A 25,571-nucleotide genomic window follows, 5' to 3' on the forward strand; every position below is an offset into this window, starting at 1 on the left:
GTGACACAATCTTAGTTCATTGCAACCTCTGTCTCCTGGGTTCAAGCTATTCTCCTGTCTCAGCCTCCCAAGTAGCCAGATTACAGACGTGTACCACCACGTCTGGCTAATTTTTGTATTTTTAGTAGAGACGAGATTTTGCCATGTTGGCCAGGCTGGTCTCGAACTCCTAACCTCAAGTGATCTGCTGCATCCGGCCCAGTTTTTTCCATAGCTTACAGTTAAGAGGACTGTTTACAGGTAGAGTTCCATGATTTCTGTTAGAGGCCAACCATTCCCTCTTCAAGGAAGACAGTGCTGATAACATCAATGAAGAAACCCTAGACTGCCAACCCAAGGCCTGGGCTGACTAAAGTCTGTTCACAGGCGCTTTTTTTTTTTTTTTTTTTTTTGAGACAGAGTCCCACTATGTCGCCTAGGCTGGATCTCGGCTCACTGCAACCTCCGCCTTCCGGGTTCAAGTGATTCTCCTGCCTCAGCCTCCCGAGTAGCTAGGATTACAGAAGCGTGCCACCACACCTGGCTGATTTTTGTATTTTTAGTTCAAACGGGGTTTCACCATGTTGTCCAGGCTGGTCTCAAACTCCTGACCTCAAGTGATCTGCCCGCCTCAGCCTCCCAAAGTGCTGGGATTACAAGTGTGAGCCACCGTACCTGGCTCACAGGTGTTTTGTACAAACAGATAAGCAATGGGAATTACCGTCAATGACCATATTATCTCTTACTCTGAATACGGCAACTAACAAGTCACAGTACTTCAGTGAGATAGCATGGCCAGGGCTTGCTGGGCCTGCCAAATTGGCACAGCTTGTGCAACTGGGTTATTAACTCAGATCTGACTAGACGAGGATTTGGGACACTTCCCTCTTGTATACTAGGAGATGAAATAACAGACTGACCTGTAGACTTTCATGCAGCTGTAGGGCTTCCTGGGCTCCCACCCAGTTGTTGGCCAGAAGCAGCTCTTGGGCACATCTGAGCGCCAGGGAAGCAGACAACTCATCCTCTCCTATGATGGCAGCCAACTCTGCAGCCGTTCTAAGTGATGCTGCATCCCCCTTTTTGGCCAAAACTTTGGCTGCATCATAAGCACAAGTGGCCCCTAAATAGCTATAATATGAATAAAAATGTGAAGAAAAGGTCATAAACAGATCTTTTATTCCCACTCCTAGAGGATGGAATCACTTCTTTCTATCCACTTTGCTGCATGTGCCTTCCTGTGGTCCCAGGTATGTCACTGCCCCGGTTGTTCCTGTGAAGGCTGAGGCCAGCACAATTCAGCGGAGTCTATGAGAAACAATATCATCTAGGTTGAGGACATAAGGAAAATGAGTGGGAATGACTCCTCTGTTTGGGTTCAATCCAGCATGGGTTCAGGTTCCTTTACTTGATGTTATAAGAGACCATTAGAAAAATGCATAATTTCTGAATCTGCTACTGAGGTTTTTCTTGAATAGTTATAGTGATTTACATAAATAAATCAGGAGGTAGTTCCTGATGAGTCTTATGAAACTAAGTTGAATATACACACCTTTTAAACAATTTCTCGCTGCTGTACCTCCACCTCTAAACTTATTACTTGTGTTCCTGTCCTCCCCTTTCTGGCAGAAGCTCTTCTATGTTGGATGCATCCCTCCACTCCTCAGGCTTACCATTTGGCTGCGACAGCATAATGGCCATCTCTTTCTAGGACGGTTCCCCAGCTGAGGTACAAGTCCTTCAGGACTGGGTCCTCTGGGCGCAGCCGGGCCTTGGCAATTGCAATAGCTTCCCTAAAGGCAAGAATAGACACTTTAGCCAATCTGAAAAGGCTCCTCTGTGTATGGCCCTAGGAGGGGCTGTAAGACAGGACAAATTGTCCCTTTTGCGTTCTTATTGTTTCAACTTCCTTTAAAAAACTGCACTTGCATTAGATAGACAAATTACAAACACATGCTTCATTCGTTTCTTCACTTAGATCAGCAGTTCTTAAATTTGTGGTCTGTGGATTCCTAGGGGGTCCTCAAGAACCTTTCAGAGGGTTCATGAGGTTATAACTATTTTTGTAACAATGCTAAGAGTCAGTTATGTGTTGTTTATTAAAAAAAAAAACTGTGTTGACATTTGCACTGATTGTGCAAAAGTAATGGTTGGTAAATTCTGGCATCTAAGAAAGAAGGCAGTGGCTCTTATAGTGGGAAAAAAGGGAGAATGCCCTTAATGAAGCAGTAAAAATTATGAATTTTACTAAATCCCTCAAGTCCAAAACACTTTAATATATTGTGTGTGACAAATGGGAAGAACATTTTGTGTTCTCTGCTGCATTCCAAAGTAGGATGGTTGTCTCCAGGAAACACCTGTATGAACAAATTACAAGCTAAACTGGCTGTTTTTTTCACAGAACCTGCTTTCTTCTAAAAAAAAAAAAAAAAAGACTAACCACTTCATTAAAAACAACCAACAGTATTTGTTACTAATGATAAAATGTGAGTTTTCTAGCAAAAATTAGAATTTTAGAAAACTTGTACGTACCACTTGTGTGCTTGACAGTTTCCCATAAGTTAGAATTTTCTGATGAGAGTGACGGTGATAGTAAGGAATGTGACATTTTTGGGTATTTTATAATAAGATATGTTAACATTTGGATCTGTACAACTCAGTAAACAAATATTTTTCAAATGACATACAACTGCTGAGTTGTAGCCAACATAAAGTTGTAGCTGGGGAAAAAAGTGTTTTATTAAAGTGATCTAAACAGAGCAATATTTTGAAAGTATTTTGGGACTTCTACTTCCAGCTATGATGGAATAACTGGGATCAGACCTACCTTCCTGCCATAAAACTAAAATACTGGACAAAATGTCTGAAACAACTGTTTTCAGACACTGGGTAACAGGCAGCACAGGACAGTAACCCCTAAGAGAACAGAAACAAACGATGGGAACCCTATCTGGGCACTGGCTTTCTGCCCAAAGCCATTTTCCTAAAGAAAACCCAAGCAAAACCTCAGCGGTCTCTGAGTTGAAAAGAGGAAACAATGGCAATCTGAGGGGCAGGATACTAGGAAGGAGGAAGTTGTCCAGAGAAAGACATCCATATTGAGTCTTTGGCTAAATTCAAAGCCACGTATGTAAAGGAAACTCCATAAGTCTAAACAAAGAATGACTAGGTAACTGTAAGCTGAACAATTACCAGAGCTTACTCAGGACCTGGAGACATCTGAGTTTTGACTTGTTGAATGCATAAGGCATTCAATAAAGATATCAGAATGTAGGAGGTCCAAACTAATTCTAGAATATGATAAACTTGCCCTAACAAAGTTTAAAAACAAGCCATGAAAAGATCAAGCTGATATACAACTTTACTACTTGCCAAAACAAAGTTCAACACTCTCTAAAGGAAGACAACAAAACCAAAGCAGGGTAGGACAAAAAGAAAATCTTGGTTAAGCATGGTGGCTCATGCCTGTAATCCCAGCATTTTGGGAGGCTGAGGCAGGAGGATCGCTTGAGCCCAGGAGTTGGAAATCAGCTTAGACAACACAGCAAGTCTCCGTCTCTACAAAAAACTAAAAAAACAGCTGGAGGTGGTGGCACACACCTCCTGAGTAGTCCCAGTTAGGGGGCTGAGGCAGGAGGACTGTTTCTTCTCTTTATGTTACTTTAACAATAGAGAAGTTTAGATTACTTTCACATTATGTCCAAGTATTATCCCAACTCTATGACTACACATACCTGTAAAAATGGTTTGACTTGAGCAGCTCCACAGCTTCATACACTTTGTGGATGGAAAGTAGGTGAGAAGCAGCCTTGACATACTGATCCTGAAAACACAGCTGTTTGGCAAAAGCTTCCACAGCCCATAGCCACACATGGTAGCCAGCTGAAAAAATAAAAGATGGTGGTTAAAAAACAGTTGAAGAGAAGTTAAAAACAAAACCCAGTATATTTGGGTTGAAAAGCTTTGTTTTCAGTCGATGCATTCAGCAGAACATTTAGATACCAATTCAGCCACCACTACGGATGATCTGCTTCATCTACACATTCTGAAACATCAATTGTTTGATTATGTAACACAAACAAAACAGTACAAAGTTGAAAAGATACAGAAAGGAATGTGTGAGCACAGTTAGATAAATTCCTATAATTAGAATTGACGAACCAAAGGTAACATGCTTACGTGCTTTTTTTTTTTTTTTCTCTTTCCTTTTATTGTTTTTTGAGACAGGGTCTTGCTCTGTGGCTCAGGCTGGAGCTAAGTAGCACAATCATGGCTCACTGCAGCCTCAACCTCCCTGGGCTCAGGTGATCCTCCCACCACAGCCTCCTGAGTAGCTGGGACTACAGGTACATGCCACCATGCCCAGATAATTTTTTTATTTTTTGTAGAGATGGGGTTTTGCCATGTTGCCTAGGCTGGTCTCAAACTCCTGGGCTCCAGCGGCCTGCCCACCTCGGCCTCCCGAAATGCTGGTATTATAGGCATGAATCACCACACCCACCTTTTTTCTTTCTTTTTTAAAGAGACAAAGGTCTCATGATGTTGCCCAGGCTACAGTACAGTGGCTATTCACAGGCACAATTAACAGTGCCCTATAGGTCTGAATGCCTGGCCTTAAGCAATCCTCCTGCCTCAGCCTCCAGAGCAGCTGGGGACTACAGACTTGTGCCATTGTATCTTTAAAATTTACTAGACATGGCCAAATTGTCCTTCAAGAAGTTCTCACCAATTATGCTTTTGCCATTAAAGTGTCAGTGACCTGCTCTTTTTCACAGGGGTTGGGTTGGATTTACGAGTTTGTCTACTGCTGCAAACAGGATTAGCATTGTATCTATTTGTAAGTGATTTCAAGCTTAAGACTGGTACTGCCAAGAGCCATCTTTAGTGGACGTATCCCAGAGATGATAGAGTTTTTACTGAAAAGAACAAGCACGAAAACCATACCCGCTGGTGCCATAGCCACAAGGTTGTCTGTCAGCTCCCCTCTTTCCGCTGCGGTTTGGAGAACACCTTTGAGATCTCCTTTCCAAAGCATAAGCTGGTGAAATAACTCAGGGTGGCCATTTTCTAAGTGACCTTTTCCTGTTTGAAAGAGAGATAATGTTTGGAAGGTGTTTCGGAAACATCTATTACTGACTTGTAGAAAAAGATAAAGCAAGATAGAAGAGAAAGTGGGCTCCTAAAATATGCAGTCATTCTCTGATAGGTGTCACCTACCAGAGTGATTACAAAAGGATGTGAAGCCCACTCGGTCACTGTCCACTCACCCACCTTCACATGTACTCAGAGTGAATGCTGTATGTTTAGAATCCTATGATGATGCAAGGGATGTATCAATATGTAAGTCAGTGAGCTCAAAACCTAGTTAGCTGACAGGTAAAACTAACCATTATAATATCACAGGATGGCAGCCATCAAAGAGGTGCACACAAAATGTTGGGAAAGTATAAAGATGGATGGGATTACGTTGACTGGATTTGCCTCACCTTCTATATCAATCATTCTGTACAGCGTAGCCCTGTCTGTGAAAAGCCCCAGATGAAATCTTTCCTCAAGATCAGCAGACACATCTTCATTCGGTTCTGTTAATTTAAAAGGGAAAAAAAATCAGATGACGTCATTACATTGGTTACAGTTTTCTGTCCAATAACTTCCGAATATATGTTTGGAACACCCACTTCAGACACCGAGAGAATCAGAGCTCTAACAGACACTCCTGCAGTTACAAAGGGAGCAAAACACAAAAACACTTAAAATGTTAAAAGTGAACCCAAAATCAGCACATATTTAAGTGCAGTAAAAAGCAAGCAAAACAATATTAGTAAGTAAAAGAAAGTTCTTAATATTAACTGAGACTTACCACAAGGGGATTCAATATTCATCCTTTGCTTAAAAAAAAAGTCAACTGAGTAATTTTCCAGTAAGGAAAATAATGTGAAACTAGAAGGTTAACTATGTAAATTATAGGAAGTCATCACAAAGCTCCAAAGAGAAGGCTATGTATATAATAAAAGCATAAAACATCTCCATTAAGACACAAGAAACTGATAATAGTTTGATTATGTAATACAGACAAAACAGTACAAAATTCAAAAGAAAGAACGAAATGGAAACCCAGGATAGTGACCACCCTTGTTAGGGTAGGGGGAGACAGTAACTGGGAGGGAGGATGGTCCTCCATTCCCGGGGAGGAGAAACAGAGGACTGGGAGGACGATTTACTTTGAAAAAAAAAATTTTTTAAAATTGTTTTTTTTTTAAAGTAGAGACAGGGTCTCACTATGTTGCCCAGGCTGGCCTTGAACTGAGCTCAAGTGATCCTTCTGCTTCAGCCCCTTAAGCATCTGGGATAACAGGCACGCACCACTGTGCCGGGCGAGATTCACTTTCTTTTTATACTGTTTCCATTTCATTTTATTATGTGCATCCCTTTTCCACATGTAAACTTCAAATTTAAAAAATAAAGTTATTAAAATATCAAAATAGTGGACATTAAATGAAGACTTTAAAAACAAAAATAAAAAAACCCTTCAAAACAAAACTTTCATCAAAAGCTTTCATCAAAAGCTTTTTTTAAGAAACTGCCATATTATGGGCATATTTCCAATAAGAAAAATTTTTTTCTCCATAAGGATACTGTTCAATGGGGAAAAATAGTTGAAGGAATTTATTCATGCTGAGATATTTAGGCCAACATACCAATTCTGGCACACAGATGGCTGGGAGGAAGTAGATTTAGAATAAAAGCAGAGCACTACATCTCAAAGGCATGGCAGTGCTGACAGTGGATCACAATGGGGAGTGTGGCAGCAGGGTGTAGGGGTGTAGGGATGTGGAGGGAAGGGAAGGCTGGAGAACATAAAAATACAGAAAACAATTTTAGACATTTCTTTGGGCATTCATTCAATAGCTAAGTAAACATCCCTTATATGTCAGTCCCAGAATACTATGGATGGGCCAAGGGAGTACATTTTTGTACCTTTGGAGTGCTTTGCAGTTGCTAGTACCAAACAGTCCTGATGAAGCTCCTCTTTGGATCTGTGGTCCAGGCTTGTACTCAGGGGAAGCAAGGAACGAGCTTTTCTCTTCTTGATTAAGGCTTCTGAAATGTAATAAAAGTACACACTATCTGAAGGAGAGCTGATCAGAAACATAAAATGGAATGTCTATTGTGTGAATGTAACCTACTGGCAGATGACGCCACAGGCAAAGAAAGTTCCTCCTCCTAATAAAGAAGCTTTCAAAATAAATTTGCTGGGGGCATTGTTCACAATACACACAAAAACGCTCTTGCTAACATTTATGATGTAATATCAACAACTGCAAAACATTTCAGCAAGTGCTAAAAAAAATTCAAAAGCATGACCCAAAATGGAAGGCTGGGTGCAGTGGCTCATGAATGTAATCCCAGCACTTTGGGAGGCTGAGGCGGGCGGATCACTTGAGGCCAGGAGTTCGAGACCAGCCTGGCCAACATGGTGAATTCCCACCTCTACAAAAATTAGCTGGGCATGGTGGCAGGTGCCTGTAATCCCAGCGACTCCGGAGGCTGAGGCAGGAGGATTGCTTGAGCCCGGGAGGTGGAGTTCATAGTGAGTCGAGAGTGCGCCACTGCCCTCTAGCCTGGGCGACTGGAGTGAAAATCTATCTCAAACAAAAAACAAACAAAAAACCCATAATCAGAAAACCCACAAATATTTTGAACCTAAAAAAACAAACAAGAAACCACACTGTTTTTTGACAGTTGCATGTAATATTTTGGGCTGCTTTAATAAAATACTGTATTTTAATTACTAGATACCAACCTGGCTTCTCTTTTGGTGGCTCCTTTTTCAGTAAAATGACTTTGTTATTAATGGTGACTTTTGACTTTTCAAAGCCTGAGGAAACCGGAGTGCAGATAACTGGTTCTCTGATAACTGGTTCTCTAGAAACTACATCATGGGGGAAAAAGGAAAAAAAAAGTTGAGGATAAAAATAATACAGAATTTCAGTTCTTTTTAAAAATTAAGAGCCATTCCAAGCTCAGCAATACAATCAATTCATCTATTACCAAAACTTTTGAGATAAAATACATTGGAAGGGAAGTAGGGATAGTTTTCCCTTCCCCATCTCCCAAACTAGCTGTTTTCAGGAATCTGTATGTCTATTACTTTGGTTTTTTTTTTTTTTTTTTTTGACACAAAGTTTCACTCTGTTGCCCAGGCTAGAACTCAGTGGTGCGATCTCAGCTCACTGCAAGCTCTGCCTCCTAGGTCCAAGCAATTCTCCTGCCTGAGCCTCGTCAGTAGCTGGGACTACAGGCACAAGCCACCATGCCTGGCCAATTTTTGTATTTTTAGTAGGGACGAGGTTTTGCCATGTTGGCCAGGGTGGTCTCAAACTCCTGACCTCAGGTGATCCACCCGCCTCAGCCTCCCGAAGTGCTGGGATTACAAGCGTGAGCCACCACTCCCAGCTTACTTTGAACTGTTTTTTCTTTTTTTTTTGGTTAGAGATAAGGTATAACTCTTGCCCAGGCTGGAGTGTAGTGGTGTGATCACAGTCACTGAGGCCTTAACCTCCTGGGCTCAGGTGACCCTCCCCTCCTCAGTTTCCCAGAGTGGCTAGGACTATAGGCATAAGCCATTATCTTGGCAATTTTTACATTTTGTGCAGAGATGGGGGTTCCCTATGCTGCTTAGGCTAGTCTCAAGCTCCTGGGCTGATGCGAGTCTCCTTCCTTGGCCTCTCATAGTGCTGGGATTACAGGCATGAACCACCATGCCTGCCTTACTTTGAACTTTGACTAAGGAAAAAGCTTCCAGCCCTCAACAACTTTACACCATAAGCCAAAGAGTTCCTATACTTTGCTCAAGTGACAAAGCACTTTTTACATTTTTAGGTCATAAAGTACTAATTGCATATTTAATTATACTAACAAGAAGTAACTTTAATAATAGAGAATACTAGGTGTATGCAATATGGTATCACAATCCTGAGCACAATAACTTTTTAGAAACAACTTGTTGATCCATGTTTTGTATAGCCATTTTGTGAAAGAAAGGTTCTTTAAAAAAAGAAAAATAAAGAGATGTAGGATCTTGCTGTGTTGCCCAGGCTGGCCTCAAGCGGTCCTCCTGCCTCAGCCTCCTGAGCAGCTGGGACTAGAGGTATGTGCCACTGTACCCGACTAGAAAAGCATTTTGATGAGCCAAAATAATAAATCCATTAGGCTTTTGCTCTTTATTTACCCCAACTATGTGTCTAACAGCTATCCCTTGGGATGGAGAGCATCAGGAATGCCTTGTATCCTATATTCTAGTCATTTTAATTCTGTCACATCAATGTATTCTGTTTTAGAATTAAGCATGAGTCATTGCTTCTGCTTACAATGTTTGCTATTTAATAATTTATTTTAACAGGGACCAGATATTTAAGGTAATACTTTAAGGTAAGGTACAAAATAAAAAGAGTGCTAAAATTTTTACCTAAAAACAGTTTTTCTGTTAGTGATAGAACACTGTTTTGTGAGAAATCTGAGAACCACCACTATAGCTTAACTCACTAGAAGAAACTAATAACCATTCCACACATTTTTTTCTGTGAGAAGACAGAAAGCCACGTACAAACTCCAGGTAAGAGGGTTTGAGAGCTTGCAAGTTCCCACAGTGGTGGTAGCTTCTAGGTCAGACATTTGTAAGAGGGACAGTGGTTTCTTTCACCAAATGTGGCCACTGATGTCATACTGTTAAAACTTTTCCCATGTAAGTTCCTAAGTATACAACTACCCAAGCTTCACTTTGCCCCATGGTTTTACCTCGCTCAAGGTAAATAAGAAGTTTTCTCTATAGAACTTTACTATTTCCACTGCAAACATCCACTAGAACCCTTTTAAAATGTCAAAGATGTTTATTTTAGAGACTTGAATAAAGCTTGGAAAAAACAAAACAAAACAAAAACAAAACTAATGCTGTTTCCAAGAGTTGGAAAAATGGGAACAGCGAAGTTTCAAACTGAGTAAGGACCTAGCTTAGTCTCCTAGACATGACCACGAAATCCCAGTGACACCCAGGATTCTGCCACATACCCGCTGGAGCGAGGCCGCAGGGTAATTCCGGCTCCCGTGCTTCCTCCTCCCCTTCTTGGTCTGACACACCATTCTCCACAGGTCCCAAGTTCTCCTTCATGCTCTCTTCTTCATTTCCATCAATCGATTCCAGCTTTACAGGAGTTCTCAAGGTGGGCTTTTTCTTCTTTTTGGGCTTTGGCTTAGGTTGAGAGAGCCGTTTTTTCTCTAATTCAATACTTTTTTTGCCTACAAGAATCACAATAAAGAAGGACAGACTAAAGTATATGTTCTTGGTTAAAAGACACTTTAGGTGGTAAACTCCAATATCTCATTACTCTTTAATAGCATTTTAACCCATTCCCTTCCTTCCCAATGAACTTTTAGAGTTATATTATCACAATATTAACCAAATGCTTTTGAGATTTCATTAAATCATAAACATGATGCCCAACAACACCCAAATATTTTAGTGTGTGTCTTATGAACAAGGACATGCTCCAACATCACCATAGTACAACCACGGAAATCAAGAAATTAACATGACTCACTACTGCCATCTACAAGTTCTGCCAATTTTACCCAGATGTCTTTTTCTTTTTTTGAGACAGAGTTTCGCTCTTCTTGCCTGGGCTGGAGTGCAATGGCGTGATCTTGGCTCACCGCAACTTCTGCCTCCTGGGTTCAAGCGATTCTCCTGCCTCAGCCTCCTGAGTAGCTGGAATTACAGGCACGCGCCACCATGCCCAGCTAATTTTTGTATTTTTAGTAGAGACGGAGTTTCATCATGTTGGTCAGGCTGGTCTCAAACTCCCGACCTCAGGTGATCTGCCCACCTTGGCCTCCCAAAGTGCTGAGATTACAGGCGTGAGCCACATGCCCGGCCTACCCAGATGTCTTTTATAGCAAAAGGAATCAATCGAGGATCACAGTACATTTGGTTGTCATGCCTTTCTGGTTCCCTTCAGCCTGGAACAGTTAGTTGCATGGTTTTCCTTTGACTTTCATAATTTGAAACTTCTGAAGATTACAGGACAGTTATTTTGTCCAATTTCCCTCAATTTAGGTCTGCCAGATGTTTTTCATGACTAGATCTAGGGTATGCATCTTTAGCTGGAATGCACATTAGTGCTGCTGTGTTCATCCAGGGCAATCTATGAGGTAGCAGCTAATTTTTATTTGTCCCATTTGGTTTACTTTGATCACTTGATTAAGGGAGTGTCTTGCAAGTTACTCCCTAAAAGGGTATTTCCCCTGTTTAACTACTAGGTATTTGCATCTACTAGTTTTAGTATTCACGGATGTTTCTTGATTAAAAATTGTTACCATGATGACTGCCAAATAGTGAGTTTGTTTTTTCTTTTTTTTTGAGACAGGCTCTTGCTCTGTTGTCTGGGCTGGAGTACAGTGGCAGAATCTCAGTTCACGGCAGCCTTGACCTTCCAGGCTCAATCAATCCTCCTGCCTCAGCCTCTTGAACAGCTGGGACTACAGGTGTGCAATACCATGCCTGGGTAATTTTTGAACTTTTTTTTTCTTTTTTTGTAGAGGCGGGGTTTTGTCATGTTGGCCAGGCTGGTATTAAACTCCTGGGCTCAAGTGATCAGCTCACCTCCCAAAGTGCTGGGATTACAGACGTGAGCTGCTGCACCTGGCCCACAGGGTGAACTTCTAATTCCAGGACTTCACTCTACATTCTACCACAAGGAAGAGCTTGACATCCAGTTGGCATCCTACCACAAGGAAGAGCTTGTGCTTCTCCCCATTTATTTATTGTACCAGTCTGGACTCAGGAATTCTTCCATTACTATTCTATTTTCATTTTTAAGGTTTCTACATTTACATTTTAAGGTTTTTATCCTTTGCTTACTTTAAAATCATCTTTATTGAGGGGTAATATAATAAAATACACCCATTTTTTAATACGTTGATGAGTTGTGACAGATGTATGTAGTCACATCACCCTACCACAATTACTTTTGTACCAATCTAATATTTCCATCAAGCTTCTTTGTGGTAAGACATACCCCCTGCTTGAGCCCTAGGGAATCACTAATTTGCTCTCACTGTGGTTTAGTTTTGCCTGTTGAAGAATTTCACATACACCGGGCGCAGTGGCTCACGCCTATAATCCCAGCACTTTGGGAGGCTGAGGTGGGCAGATCACCTGAGGTCAGGAGTTCAATCCCAGCCTGGCCAACATGGTGAATCCCTGTCTCTACTAAAAACACAAAAAATTAGCTAGGTGTGAGGCATGTACCTGTAGACACAGCTACTCAGGAGGCTGAGGCAGGAGAATTGCTTGAACCTGGGGGGTGGAGGCTGTAGTGAGCCAAGAGTGCGCCATTGCACTCCAGGCTGGGTGACAAAGTTTCCAAAAAAAAAAAAAAAAGAATTTCACATAAACAGAATTAGACAGCATGTAGTCTTTTGTGCCTAGCTGCTTCTGCTTGGCATAATGTTTTTCTAGATTCAGTTTTGTTCTTTATCAGTTGTTACCTTCTTTTTATTGTGGAGTAGAAGCCTACTGTAGGAATATACTGCAATTAATTCATTTATCTGATGATGGACATTTGGATTGTTATCAGTTTTTGGTCATCACAGATAAAGCTACTATGAACATTCTTTTACAAGTCTTTATGTGGACATATCATTTCATTTCTTTGGGTGTAAATTTCTAGTTGCTTAATATATTCTTTCATTTAAAATAAAAATTATTTCACAGAGACAATGTCTCCCTATATTGCCCAGGCTAGTCCTGAACTCCTGAACTTAAGCCATCCTCCTGCCTCGGCATCCCAAAGTGTTGGGATTATAGGAGTGAGCCACCATGCTTGGCCAATTTTTCCTATTTGCTTTTATTTTGTAATTTTTGGTAGAGATGGGATCTCGCGCTGTTGCCAGGCTGGTCTCAAACTCCTGGCCTTAAGTGATCCTCTAGCTTTGGCTTCCCAAAGTGCTGGGAATATAGACATGAGCCACTGTGCCCAGCAGTTGCTTAATATATTTTGTCTAGCTTTCTAGTTGTTTATGGCAAGTCTGATACCAATTAATCTTTCTTAGCCAGAAATGGAATTTTCCTCTTACTTTATTTTCAACAATTGTCCCAGATTTGGTCAGTGGGAGCCTCTTGAAGCTGTTTCTTTTGTCCTTTTGACATGTCTCCTGAATTCTTTGAGTACTGCCTTCCTTTGTGGCATAAGAATATTCCAGGTTCAGTTTGTATTCTTCCTGTCCCAGCCTGGAAAGAGCCATTTATCCAAGAAACCACGGACACTTTTAGTGGAGAATGTCATTTAGAAACCAAGATTTGGGCTGGGCACGGTGGCTCATGCCTGTAATCCCAGCACTTTGGGAGGCTGGTGGGCAGATCACTTGAGGCCAGGAGTTTGAGATCAGTCTGGCCAACATGGCTAGACCCCATCTCTACTAAAAATACAAAAAAATTAGTCAGGCATAGTAGTGCACACCTTTAGTTCCAGCTACTAGGGAGGCCGAGGTGCGAGAATCGCTTTAACCCAGGAGATAGAGGCTGCAGTGAGCCAAGATCACGCCACTACATTCCAGTCTGGGCAACACAGCGAGACTCTGTCTCAAAAAAGAAACCAAGATCTGAGTGCCAGGTATGCTCTTTCCTATTGTGGGTGGTGGTGTTCTCAAGCTCTTGTGGCTGCCTTCTTGCTTAGGCTCAGATACCTGCCATACTGACACTAATGCCCTACACGAATGTCTTCCTTGCTCAATCCTGATCAACTCAATTATTAAGAAAGGGAGAACAAGAATTAAATAAGCTCTAGATTCTGACTGACCTTGAGGAGGCCGGGAATGATCTTGCATGGAAGTGAGCCACTTGTGCACACAAAAGTCATCTGCCCCTGAATAGATGCAGTCTGGATCCAAAGGAGACCACGTCACACAAAGCAGTCGACCTCGATGTCCTCGGAAATTGCACAGGGGCTCTTCCCGGAGAGCATCCCACACCTAAACCCAAAAGCACATGGCCGAATAGACATTTTCTGGTTATTCTATTGTTTGGGGGGTATGTTTTCTAACTAAAAAACAAAAACAAACAAAAAACAATCTGCAGCCTCTTATTTCCTCACATGATTTGGAGTTTTCTCTTAGAAGTTCAATTTCAGAAGAGTACTATTTCCTGTGACAGGCTTCTGTGCTCGGAGATGTATAGACATTCCTACGGGGATGATTTTGAATGAGCTTCTACTGGTGTCCTATGGATTCCACTGTCTCGAACCAAAACCGTATGTTAACTTTTGGGCTTGAGATTTTGGTATCATGAAGAAAATAACCCACATCTAGTACAGAAATTAGAGTTCTAATTTCTCATAGATGATTCTTTTGTCTCCAATTCCTTGAGTAATTGGCCAACCTGCTTTCTATTTCTTGAATTATTCTGAACTCAGTTTCACAGAAGGGAGCCCTTTGTGGCTCTTAGCTTTGTGCTGATAGTTCAATTACAACTCAACACTGAGAGAGACAGACATCACGGGTGTTAGGTCCTCAGCTCCTAACACCTATTCTAGTTCTGATATCCAGAAGTCCTCCTCATAGATCTGGCCTGGCATTTCATCTTTACTTATTTAGAACTTGGACATTTCTGACTTAACAATTTATTATTAAAAATTGTTTTGTGATTTTTAGCCAACATTTCAGTGTCTGAACAGAAGAGAGTACTTTGCATACATATTAGTCCACCATACTGACAGGGAGTCAGAATGAAATCTGTAAAAATGTTAGAGTTAGCTAGTTCCTATCAATACTTTCCCCTTCATCTAAGTAAAAAAACCCCAGTCTTAGCCTGCTGAAGGCCCAGCTATGTGGAATGAAAGAAACTAAAATAAAGCCAGAAAATCTCCTTCTGTAGATGATAATGGGGGAGGGAAAACCTGTTCACAACCAGGGGAAAAGACGAAAGAATTTGTTAGAGTACACAGTGAGGGACCCACAGGGACAAGGACACAATAGTACCTGGGCTGTACCATCATAGGAAGCAGACACCAGCCTTCCATCATGATGTGGGCTCCACGCCACACTGGTAATCTTGGCCGTATGCCCTGAGAGGGTGCGGTAGGGCTCCGTAATGGTCACTGGAGACTCAGGGCTGCTCTCTAAAAGGCAAGGGAGAGACATCACTGCTACTACTAATAATAACAAAAAAAAAAAAAACAAAAAATACATCCAGGAAGGCATTCACATGGCAAGAATCAAGATTTTGCCATACATTTTCCAGGTGATTTTTTTTTGAGATGGAGTTTCACTCTTGTTGCTCAGGCTGGAGTGCAATGGCGCAATCTTGGCTCACTGCAACCTCCGCCTCCCGGGTTCAAGCAATTCTCCTGCCTCAGCCTCCCAAGTCTAGGTGAGTTTTAGCAGGCAACATTGTTAGTTATTAAAAGTGTGGGCACATCCACAGTGCTTAGCATATAGATTACCATGAGAAGTGTTAGGTCTCATTATCACTTATAGGATATTCTAGCTAAAATGTGTAATTTGAATACAGTCATGAGAAAATACCAGACAAATGCAAAATGAGAAAGCATCTACAAAACGAGTGCCCTATCTTCCTCAAAAATGTCACGTAAGATTTTAAAAAGTCTGGCTTGGCCAGGCATGTTGGCTTACGCCTATAATCCCAGTACTTTGGGAGGCCAAGGTGGGCAAATTGCTTGAGTTCAGGAGTTTAAGACCAGCCTGCAGAAACCCTGACTCTACTAAAATACAAAAATTAACTGGGTGTGTTGGTGCACACCTATAGTCCCAGCTACGTGGGAGGCTGAGATGGGTGGATTGCTTGAGCCTGGGAGGCAGAAGTTGCAGTGAGCTGAGATCATGCCACTGAACTCCAGCCTGGGTATCAGAGTGAGACTGAAAAAAAAAGGAAAAACACAAAAACCAAAAACCAATCTAGCCAGGCATTGTGGTGTGCGCCTGTAGTACCAGCTATTCAGGAGGCTGAGGTGGGAGGATGGTTTGAGCCCAGGAGTTGGAGGCTGTCATGAGCTATAACTGCACCACTACACTCCAGCCTGAACAATACAATGACACCCAGTTTCTAAAAAATAAATACACTTTTTTTTTTTTTTTTTTTTTGAGACGGAGTTTCACTCTTGTTTCCCAGGCTGGAGTGCAATGGTGTGATCTCAGTTCACTGCAACCTCCGCCTCCCAGGTTCAAGCCATTCTCCTGCCTCAGCCTCCTGAGTAGCTGGGATTACAGGCACGTGCCACCAGGCCCAGCTAAGTTTTGTATTTTTAGTAGAGATGGGGTTTTACCATGTTGGCCAGGCTGGTCTCGAACTCCTGACTTCAGGCGATCCACCCATCTTGGCCTCCCAAAGTGCTAGGATTATAGGCGTGAGCCACCACGCCTGGCCTAAATAATTTTTAAAAGGCTGAGAAATTATTACAGATGAAAGGAGACTAAAGAGATATGACAACAAAATGCAAATAGGTGATCTTGTGTTTGAATTTGCGCTGCAGAAAAAAAGAACCACTATTAAGGACATTATTGGATCAACTGACACAACTAGGATATGGGTGGCTGATTAAATTATTATTTTTTTTTTTTAAAAGAGCTTAGGTCTTACTCTATCTATGGCCAAGGGTGGAGTACAGTGACATAGTCATAGCTAACTGCAGCCTCCAACTCCTGGGCTGAAGGGATCCTCCCACCTCAGCCTGTGAGTAACTGGGCCTATAGGTACCCATCATGTCCAGCTAATTTTTAAAACTTTTGTAGAGATGGGGTTTTGCTACATTGCTCAGGATGGTCCCGAAATCCTGGCCTCAAGTGATCATTCTGCCATGGCCTCCTAAAGTGTTTGGATTATAGGAATAAGCTACCACGTCTAGCCTAAACTATTTGTTTAAATTGACAAATAATAGGTGTATATATTTTAAGGGAAAGATGAAACTCTTGTACATTAAGTTAAACTAACTGGTAATGGGTAGGAAAAACTATATACACACACGCACACAGAATAAAGCCAATATGATAACACATCAAAAATTGTTGCATCTATTAATAGGAAAAAATATGAGATTTCTTTGTACAATTTTTGTAACTTTCCTCTAAGTCTAAATTATTTCAAAATAAGAAGGTAAAAATTAAATGAAATGGATTCTGCCAGTTTTCTTCCTTTCTCTATTATTTAGTAGATATGATACGAAGTAGATGATTAATTTAGAATCCCAATAATAGTCGTAAGGACCAGAATCAGCTTTCTAACCTAAGTTCATTAGTTATATACTGTCACTATTTATTACTAGGAAAATACATCTACATTTTAATACATTTTCCATATGGCTTTTAACTCAGTAGAGTCACTACTAGAACCAAAAATATTTTTTCTTGTTACACATAGGATTCTTTGAAAACTACTGAAGTAAATTCTAGAGAAATAAAAAATGTAACTATTTTCACTATGGCTGAGAGCACATATTTTCTAGCACTCTGAAAACAGTTTAGTGTCAGATTATAATTTCTTCATATTAGAAAAAAAAGTAATCCCATTTCACTCATATTTAAAAATGGCTCTTATGACCACCTACTATGGTTTTCCCAGGCGCCGAAGGGGCCTCAATGAAACTTAAGATTCCTTATGGAATAAATCATACCCATATGAAGATTAACTCATTATAGGCCAGGCGCAGTGGCTCACGCCTGTAGTCCCAGCACTTTGGGAGGCCAAGGCGGGCAGATCACATGAGGTTGAAGTTTGAGACCAGCCTGACCAATGCGGCGAAACCCTGTCTCGACTAAAATACAAGAAGTTAGCCAGGCATGGTGGCGCGTGCCTGTAGTCCCAGCTACTTGGGAGGCTGAGGCAGGAGAATCGCTTGGACCTGAAAGGTGGAGGTTGCAGTGAGCCGACATTGTCCCACTGTACTTCAGCCTGGTGACAGAGCAAGACTCCATCTCAAAAAAAAAAAAAAAGAAAAGAAAGTTAACTCATTAAGCATGGAATAGTACTTGCTAGAACACATACAGACACTGCAATTAGACACTCTAAAGTTGAAACTAGGCTCTATCATACATTAGCGATGATACTTGCTCGAATAAGTTAGTTAACCTTTCTGGGCCTCAGTTTAATCACTGGGAAATGAGGATAACATTACCTATCACCCTCACAGGATTTTAAGAATCAGGTGCAATCAAACACGGGAATGAAGAATATGTCCTGTGTTTGTGTGTAACACTCAAAAACTGCTGGAGGAAGTATTAAATGGCATAATGTTTTTGGAGAGCTGCTTAACAATAACTATAAAAAACTACATTCTTTTACCTAGCAATTCCACTTCTAGAATTTTCTGTACGAAAATGATTCAACCATGTTCATGAAAATATATGTATAAAGCAGTTTATTGTAATAGTACTTAAATTGTAAAAATAAATAAATAAATAATTTGACGGTCATTCAATTGTGGAATGGATAAATTATGGTATGCCCATATAATGGAATGAACAGATAATTTTTTTAATTTTTATTTTTTGTATAGATGGGGTCTCACTACATTGCCCAGGCTGGTTTCAAACTCCTGGTCTCAAACTATCCTTCCACTATGGCCTTCCAAAGTACTAGGATTACAGGCATGAGCTACCGTGCCTGGCCAACAGATGTTTGTTAATAACAGCAAAATAGATCCTTATATACTGACATAAAAAGATGTCCATGATAAATATTATAAATTTAGAGAAAAAAACTGCAAGCAGTATATATTATATATAGTAATTTCTTTTTAGCTAGGAACAAAGATTATTCTTTCACACAAGTACACAGGAGGGCAAACCTATTAACATATACTAATGTATATACATATGTAGGCTATGACTTTATAAAATCTAGAGAAAATATGCAGCAAACTAGTAACAATGGTTATTGAATAAGATTTTATCTTATAATTTTTTTAACTTCATTTTTTTTCTTTCTTTTTTGAGATAGGGTGTGCTCTGTCACCCAGGCTAGGGTGCAGTGGCACAAATATAGGTCACTGCAGCCTCAAACTCCTGGGATCAAATGATTCTCCCAGCTCAGCCTCCCAAGTAGCTGGGACTACAGGCGTGCACCTCTAACCTGGCAAATTTGTTTTTTATTTTTAATTTTCTGTAGAGACAGAGCCTCACTGTTTAACAGGCTGGTCTCAAAATCCTGGCCACAAGTAATCTCGCTGTGGCCTCCCAAAGTGCTGGGATTACAGGTGTGAGCAACTATGCCTGGCCAACTTCAGCTTCTGTTACCAGTTTTGTCATGTTTGAAAGAATTTTAAAATAAGATGAATCTATTACTTTTGAAACAGAAAACGTAGTAAAAATAATATTTATTATAATGTCAAAAATAAAGTAAAAAGTGACAAAGATTAGAATGGAAAGTAGCTGAACAAACGGTATCATCCCCAGTATGAAAGAAACCAAAGTTACCTATGACAGTCTTCAGGTTGTGCACATAAATGACTGCATTGTTGGAGCCAGAGGCCATCAGATAGCTCAGCTCTGGCTGGCTGCCATGCTCATGATGCCAGCTAATGGTATTCACAAGCTTGTGATGTTGTTGGATAGTACAGATCAGTTTCAGGTTGGGAACCTGAAATACTTCTATTGATCTGGAATAAGAAACACATCAAAACAAGAAAGATGGATGATCAAATTACAAGTTACAGTGCAAACAGTAGCTCCCTCATTCCATCAGTCAAGGAAAGATGAGGTAGAAAAGGATAACCCTTTCTATTACTGCAAAGATCATTCTCTCATAAAAAATCAAGTATAAAAAGTTATTCTCCAAAAAGTATAATCAGCTTTTAAAAATTCTAGCAATATCCTAACAATTCTTTTCTTAAAAAAATTAATTTTTGGCTGGGCGCGGTGGCTCACGACTGTAATCCCAGCACTTTGGGAGGCTGAGGTGGGCGGATCATGAGGTCAGGAGATCGAGACCAACTTGGCTAACACGGTGAAACCCCATCTCTACTAAAAATACAAAAAAATTTGCCAGGCAGGTGGCGGGCACCTGTAGTCCCAGTTACTTGGGAGGTTGAGGCAGGAGAATGGCGTGAACCCAGGAGGCAGAGCTTGCAGCAAGCCGAGATCGCGCCACTGCACTCCAGCCTGGGTGACAGAGCGAGACTCCCTCTCAAAAAAAAAAAAAAAACTAATTAAAAAAAATTTTAACTTTCCACACTACCTCAGTGTAACAATCTCCTAGCATTCTAACGATGCTTGATAAAATTGTGTTCATCAGGCCTTCATGACAAATGATGATACGGAGAAGCTAAAAGAATTAACAGATCAATGGCTGAATTAGGACTGTTACTATGATTAACACTGGTCAGGACACAGACCTAAAAAGCATTTCTGACTAGGCTTACTTTAAACAAATGGAGTGAGATTTAGGCAGTTCAACACAGGAGGTGACCGTTTTGTGAGGCACAAGACAGCCAAAATACAGTGTAGTCAAATACTCTCAATGGACCGAAAATATCTAAATAATTCTGTAGTTCTCAAAGACACAGGGCACTCCCAGATCAGCAGAGGATATCAAGAATAAACCAAAATACCAAATACAACTGGGCCTCCCCAGCTAATGTTACAGACGGTATTAGTCAGCTTGTGATCAAATATATGTGCAATCACAAATTTTTGTATCTTAAAGAAGCAAATACATACCCATCTTCATTGCCAAGAGCCATGATTTTGCCATCTGCTTTCCAACTTATCTCTGTGTGTACAGGCAATTTGTACTAGAAAGCAGAACAAACCAATCTTGATTATAAACATATCTCACAAATCAACAATGACAGCATGAGAAAAAAAAAAAACCCTAGAGTTTAAAAACGTTTTAATTATACAACAGCTATTCTTGTAAATAATCTACATAATTAGTCAAAGGATTACTAAGAACACGCATTCTAATTCTCATTTCCTAACTGGGTCAAAAAAACAAAACAAAACAAAACAAAAAACCCCCAAGGCCAATAAGTACTAAATGTTTACAATGCTTAACCTTGTGAAATATATACTTAATTAAACTGATCTGTGCCCATCAGCTTTGACAACATGGGGACCATGGGTCCTTAAAGAAAGCTATATAGACTCTCCTTGTTTTCTATCCCTTCAAAGCTTCTTTCCCTGAATCATTTCCCTCACATATCTATATGCTGGTGTTCCCCAAGGCTGCCTGGGCCTTCTTCTCTTGTTAATTGTCTCTTTAGCCCACTCATACATGCCCTCAGCTTCTTTATCTATCATTACTGTGAAGGGATTCCAAATTTCTATTTCCAGTTCAGACTCCTAGTATGAACTTCTGATCCACACATTCAAGTGTTAATAAACTAAAAGTCTTAGGAACAGGAATTTTGTCTCTTTTATTCATTGCTGAATGTTAATGTTTAGATAAAATTAAAGACAATGAGGGAATATAATAGACATTTCAATTTATAACTAAATGTTAGTTTTATACTAGCCATAAAAGTAATGAGCAACAATATAAAAATGCTCACTGGGGCTGGGCATCGTGGCTCATGCCTATAATCCCAGCACTTTGGGAGGCCAAGGTGGGTGGATCACTTGAGGCCAGGAGTCCGAGACCAGAGCCTGGTCAACATGGTGAAATCCTGTCTCTACTAAAGACACAAAAATTAGCCAGGCTTGGCACGTGCTTGTAATCCCAACTACTCAGGTGGTTGAGACATGAGAATCACGTAAATCCGGGAGGTGGAGGCTGCAGTGAGCCAAGATCGCGTCACCGCACTCCAGCCTGAGTGACAGAACGAGGCTCTGTCTCAAAAAATAAATAAGTAAATAAATAAATAAAAATACTCATTTGAAAGGGGTAAGGAGGCCAAGGCAGGTGGATCACTTGAGCTCAGAAGTTCAAAACCAGCCTGGCCAACATGGTGTAACCCCATCTCTACTTAAAAATACAAAAATTAGCTGGGCATGGTGGCCTATGCCTGCAGTCCCAGATACTTGGGAGGCTGAGGCAGGACAATCTCATGAACCTAGGAGGCCGGAGGTCGCAGTGAGCCGAGATCATGCCACTGCACTCCAGCCTAAGCGACAGAGCGAGACTCTGTCTCAAAAAAAAAAAAAAAAGAAAAGAAAGGGTAAGGAAATCTCAACATTTAAGGTATGACTTTAAAAGACAGTTCTGGCACATATTGACAGAATGATAATGCAAATGTAATTAAACATGGGAATCTGGATAAAGGATATAAGCAACTTATGTGTATTATTTTCATAGCTTTGTGTAAATCTAAAATCATTTTACCAGAAAATTAAAAACAAAATGACAATTTTGTCTTGAGTAAAACACCACGCAGTTGCATTTGGACACTATATTAATGTTATTTTTACCATGGCATCACTTTGGTGAAAGTAGTTGGCCTGAAAAGGATGCTTTATACCTAACACCTGAAAGTTTATAATAAATCATTGTTGCAATTGAGACAAACCTTTTTTGTTTCCGTGGTTGTTTTTTTTTTTTGCCTCATACTCACTGTCTGAGAGGTACTTCCTTGTTTTATTCAAGGATAAAGACTCCTAAGATACATAACTCACAAATTCACGCACAGCCTTATAAGAATATTTAAGAAATCTGACTTACTATGATGATGGTAATCTCTAATATCATTTATTCTGCAGGATGGGAAACCCAGAGGGATCTGTGATGTAGAAAGAAAAGACTTTAGGACCACAAGAACTCACTTTGATTGAATTGGTGTCCCTGATGAGTTTGTTGATGTCAAAGGCTTCTCCACTAAGCTTCCAGGGGTTATGCTGTAAGACAATCCCTTCTCCTCCACAGCTGTATAAAGCAAGGGAAGGTCTGTCTCCTTCTCCTGTATGAAATAAGAAAAGAAACGTACCAGTTTTGTACTTCACCAGCTTAACTATTTGTTGCTGTAGTGTGACTATATCATACTATATAGTTGTTTCAAAAGAACTATATATTTGAAACATTCTAATACACTGGAATAAAATCACTGTTCTTTCCATCTGAACACAGTTGTTGGGAGCAAGTAAAAAAACTATACTACTATAATTCTAGGTTAATTTATGTGATGCAACATATCTGCTTTAAACATTCTTCTGGTATTCATAATAATAGGGGTCCAAAAGCTGGGATCAGAAAACAAACATATATGTTCTCAAAGCAAGGCTTCTGAGAATTTGCTTTTTCTTCCAGAAATGAGTACTCTTTGGGAATTATATAGCACAGTAGGACTTTCTATGTCTTATAACAATGAGATGTCATCAAAGCAGTGATTTCCTTAGTATCACAGCAATCCTCTTAATTTTTAACAAGCAGTGATTCTGGTGGGTTTCTGTAAGTGCAAGTTTTACTTTTACCACCGGTAGATCACAAATCAAATATCCAGTAAACATTTGTTGAATAAATGAACTACAAATTCTAATGCTACTTGAGTTATGATAAATCTACTTATCCTCTCTATGTAATGCAATTCCTATAGACATTTACAGATGTTTCATCATAGATGGTTAAGAAAAGTTTATCAGAGACTTTTGATGAATACACTCATTTAAAAAGCTAAAAGAAAAGACTCATTATTTTAGGAATAAGAAATAGAAAGACAAGGCTTAGGGGCTAGAAGAGGGAAAGGAGTAGAATGCTGAATTAAAGGCAAGAGATCATTTCAGAAACTCTAAGTTTGCTTTTCCTGTGGGTGAAAACAGATATTATTCCATTAATATACTGAAGTATCGTTCTAATTCTGATAAAATTAAAAAGTGACAGTAAGTTTTAGTGAAGAATATTAGACTGCGTATCAGGATCCAGCATGATAACTACACACACAGTGAAAAAGTTCCGATCAAATAGAGGAAACAATGCTTGAGTGAGCTTGGGGAAGCTTCTTACGGGTAAATGGTTTCTCCCAGGAACTGTGATTTATCGTCTGCCACTACTGTCTTCATGAACCCCTGGGGACATAAGCAGCCCACAAAAGCAGTCAGTGCACTAGACCGTTTATGACTCTTTCCATCTTTAATATTTTAAGATTAAACTGAAGGAAGAATACTCTCATATTTGTTACGGAATTGCTCAGACACTTACCAAGTGACATGGGGGGTACTGGTGGCCCCCAGGCTAAAGTATATACAGTCTTCTTATGATATGTGCTAGAAATCTGTGGAGGCCTTTAGAAGAGCGGGGAGAGAGAACAAACGGAGATTTAAACAAAAAGGCATAGTGAAAAACAGAACATCTTCTTCTAAAAGGTCCCCCTTATAAACGTAACTACTAATAATTGGAGAAAAATAATTCAACAATATCTTGCTCCAAATGTAAAGTAATTAATTATAAGATTTACATTTAAATTATATTTAAATGTCAAATAATGATATTTACTACCAAAACGATTAAGTCCCAAACATATCTTACCCCCGCAAAAAATGTTACTCCTACCCATCTAGCCAGAACATATATTATCAACACCCGAATGTATTCACTTTACAGTCATATAAAAGATGACAAGTCATTTTAGACTTACTCTGTGCCATTAACATTTCTTAAACTGAGACAAGATTTCAGGGTAGAGAGATTTTCAGTTTGTGATTGTCTTTTAAAGAAGGCATACTCCTAAGAGTATTTTCGAAGGCTGTTGTGGTAATAGTATGTGATGTGTCAGTAGAGAATGCTTAACTTTGTAGGAAAAAACCAGGCAGTACTGTTATTTCTTTTACCATAAATTATCATACATTCTTTGTATGATTTTAGAATTCCAGAGCCTATGAATAATTAGCAGCTGACTTACTTCCATTAATCTGACAAATTTATAGTAATCATGCTAAAAAATAAATCAAAATTTCTAAAAGAAATTTATATTTTATAAACAGGCTAATTTATACTGTAGCATATTTCTTTTCTTTTTTTGAGACAGAGTCTCGCTCTGTCTCCCAGGCTGGAGTGCAGTGGCGTGATCTCCGCTCACTGCAAGCTCCGCCTCTCGGGTTCACGCCATTCTCCTGCTTGTCTCCGGAGTAGCTGGGACTACAGGCACCTGCCACCACGCCTGGATAATTTTTTGTATTTTTAGTGGAGATGGGGTTTCACAGTGTTCCCCAGGATGGTCTCGATCTCCTGACCTCGTGATCCGCCTGCCTCGGCCTCCCAAAGTGCTGGGATTACAGGCGTGAGCCAACGTGCCAGGCCTTAAAATAATGTTTTATTTGAGAGTTAAAAAAGGAAAATAGTCAACTGCATGTAGGTTCTACACGAGTACTTGGAGAACTGCATATAAAAAGGACAGCTCTGGCCAGGCACAGTGGCTCACATCTGTAATCCCAGCACTTTCGGAAGCTGAGGTGGGCGGATCACGAGGTCAGGAGATCGAGACCATCCTGGTGAACACTGTGAAACCCCATCTCTACTACAAATACAAAAAATTAGCTGGGTGTGGTGGCAGGTGCCTGTAGTCCCAGCTACTCCGGAGACTGAGGCAGGAGAATTGCTTGGACCCGGAAGGTGGAGGTTTTGGTGAGCTGAGATCGCACCACTGTACTCCAGCCTGGGC

General features: G+C 40.3%; 1 protein-coding gene across 2 annotated transcripts in view; it reads right to left on the reverse strand.

Annotated features, from left to right (window-relative positions):
- GEMIN5 (gem nuclear organelle associated protein 5) overlaps positions 1-25,571 on the reverse strand; it is a 49,754-nt gene that overhangs the window by 10,016 nt on the left and 14,167 nt on the right. For both annotated transcript variants that reach the window (XM_015141311.3, XM_015141310.3), the window contains exons 10-23: positions 24,113-24,195; positions 22,744-22,877; positions 20,704-20,777; positions 19,462-19,643; positions 15,013-15,152; positions 13,836-14,007; positions 10,048-10,275; positions 7,784-7,912; positions 6,958-7,080; positions 5,466-5,561; positions 4,924-5,061; positions 3,714-3,861; positions 1,653-1,772; positions 900-1,110 (exon numbers count right to left, since the gene is read on the reverse strand). In XM_015141311.3, coding sequence (XP_014996797.2) covers positions 900-1,110; positions 1,653-1,772; positions 3,714-3,861; positions 4,924-5,061; positions 5,466-5,561; positions 6,958-7,080; positions 7,784-7,912; positions 10,048-10,275; positions 13,836-14,007; positions 15,013-15,152; positions 19,462-19,643; positions 20,704-20,777; positions 22,744-22,877; positions 24,113-24,195 — 1,978 coding nt within the window. The remainder of the gene's footprint in view (positions 1-899; positions 1,111-1,652; positions 1,773-3,713; positions 3,862-4,923; positions 5,062-5,465; positions 5,562-6,957; positions 7,081-7,783; positions 7,913-10,047; positions 10,276-13,835; positions 14,008-15,012; positions 15,153-19,461; positions 19,644-20,703; positions 20,778-22,743; positions 22,878-24,112; positions 24,196-25,571) is intronic.

The sequence above is a fragment of the Macaca mulatta genome, chromosome 6, assembly GCF_049350105.2.
Source record: "Macaca mulatta isolate MMU2019108-1 chromosome 6, T2T-MMU8v2.0, whole genome shotgun sequence".
Lineage (NCBI taxonomy): Eukaryota > Metazoa > Chordata > Mammalia > Primates > Cercopithecidae > Macaca > Macaca mulatta.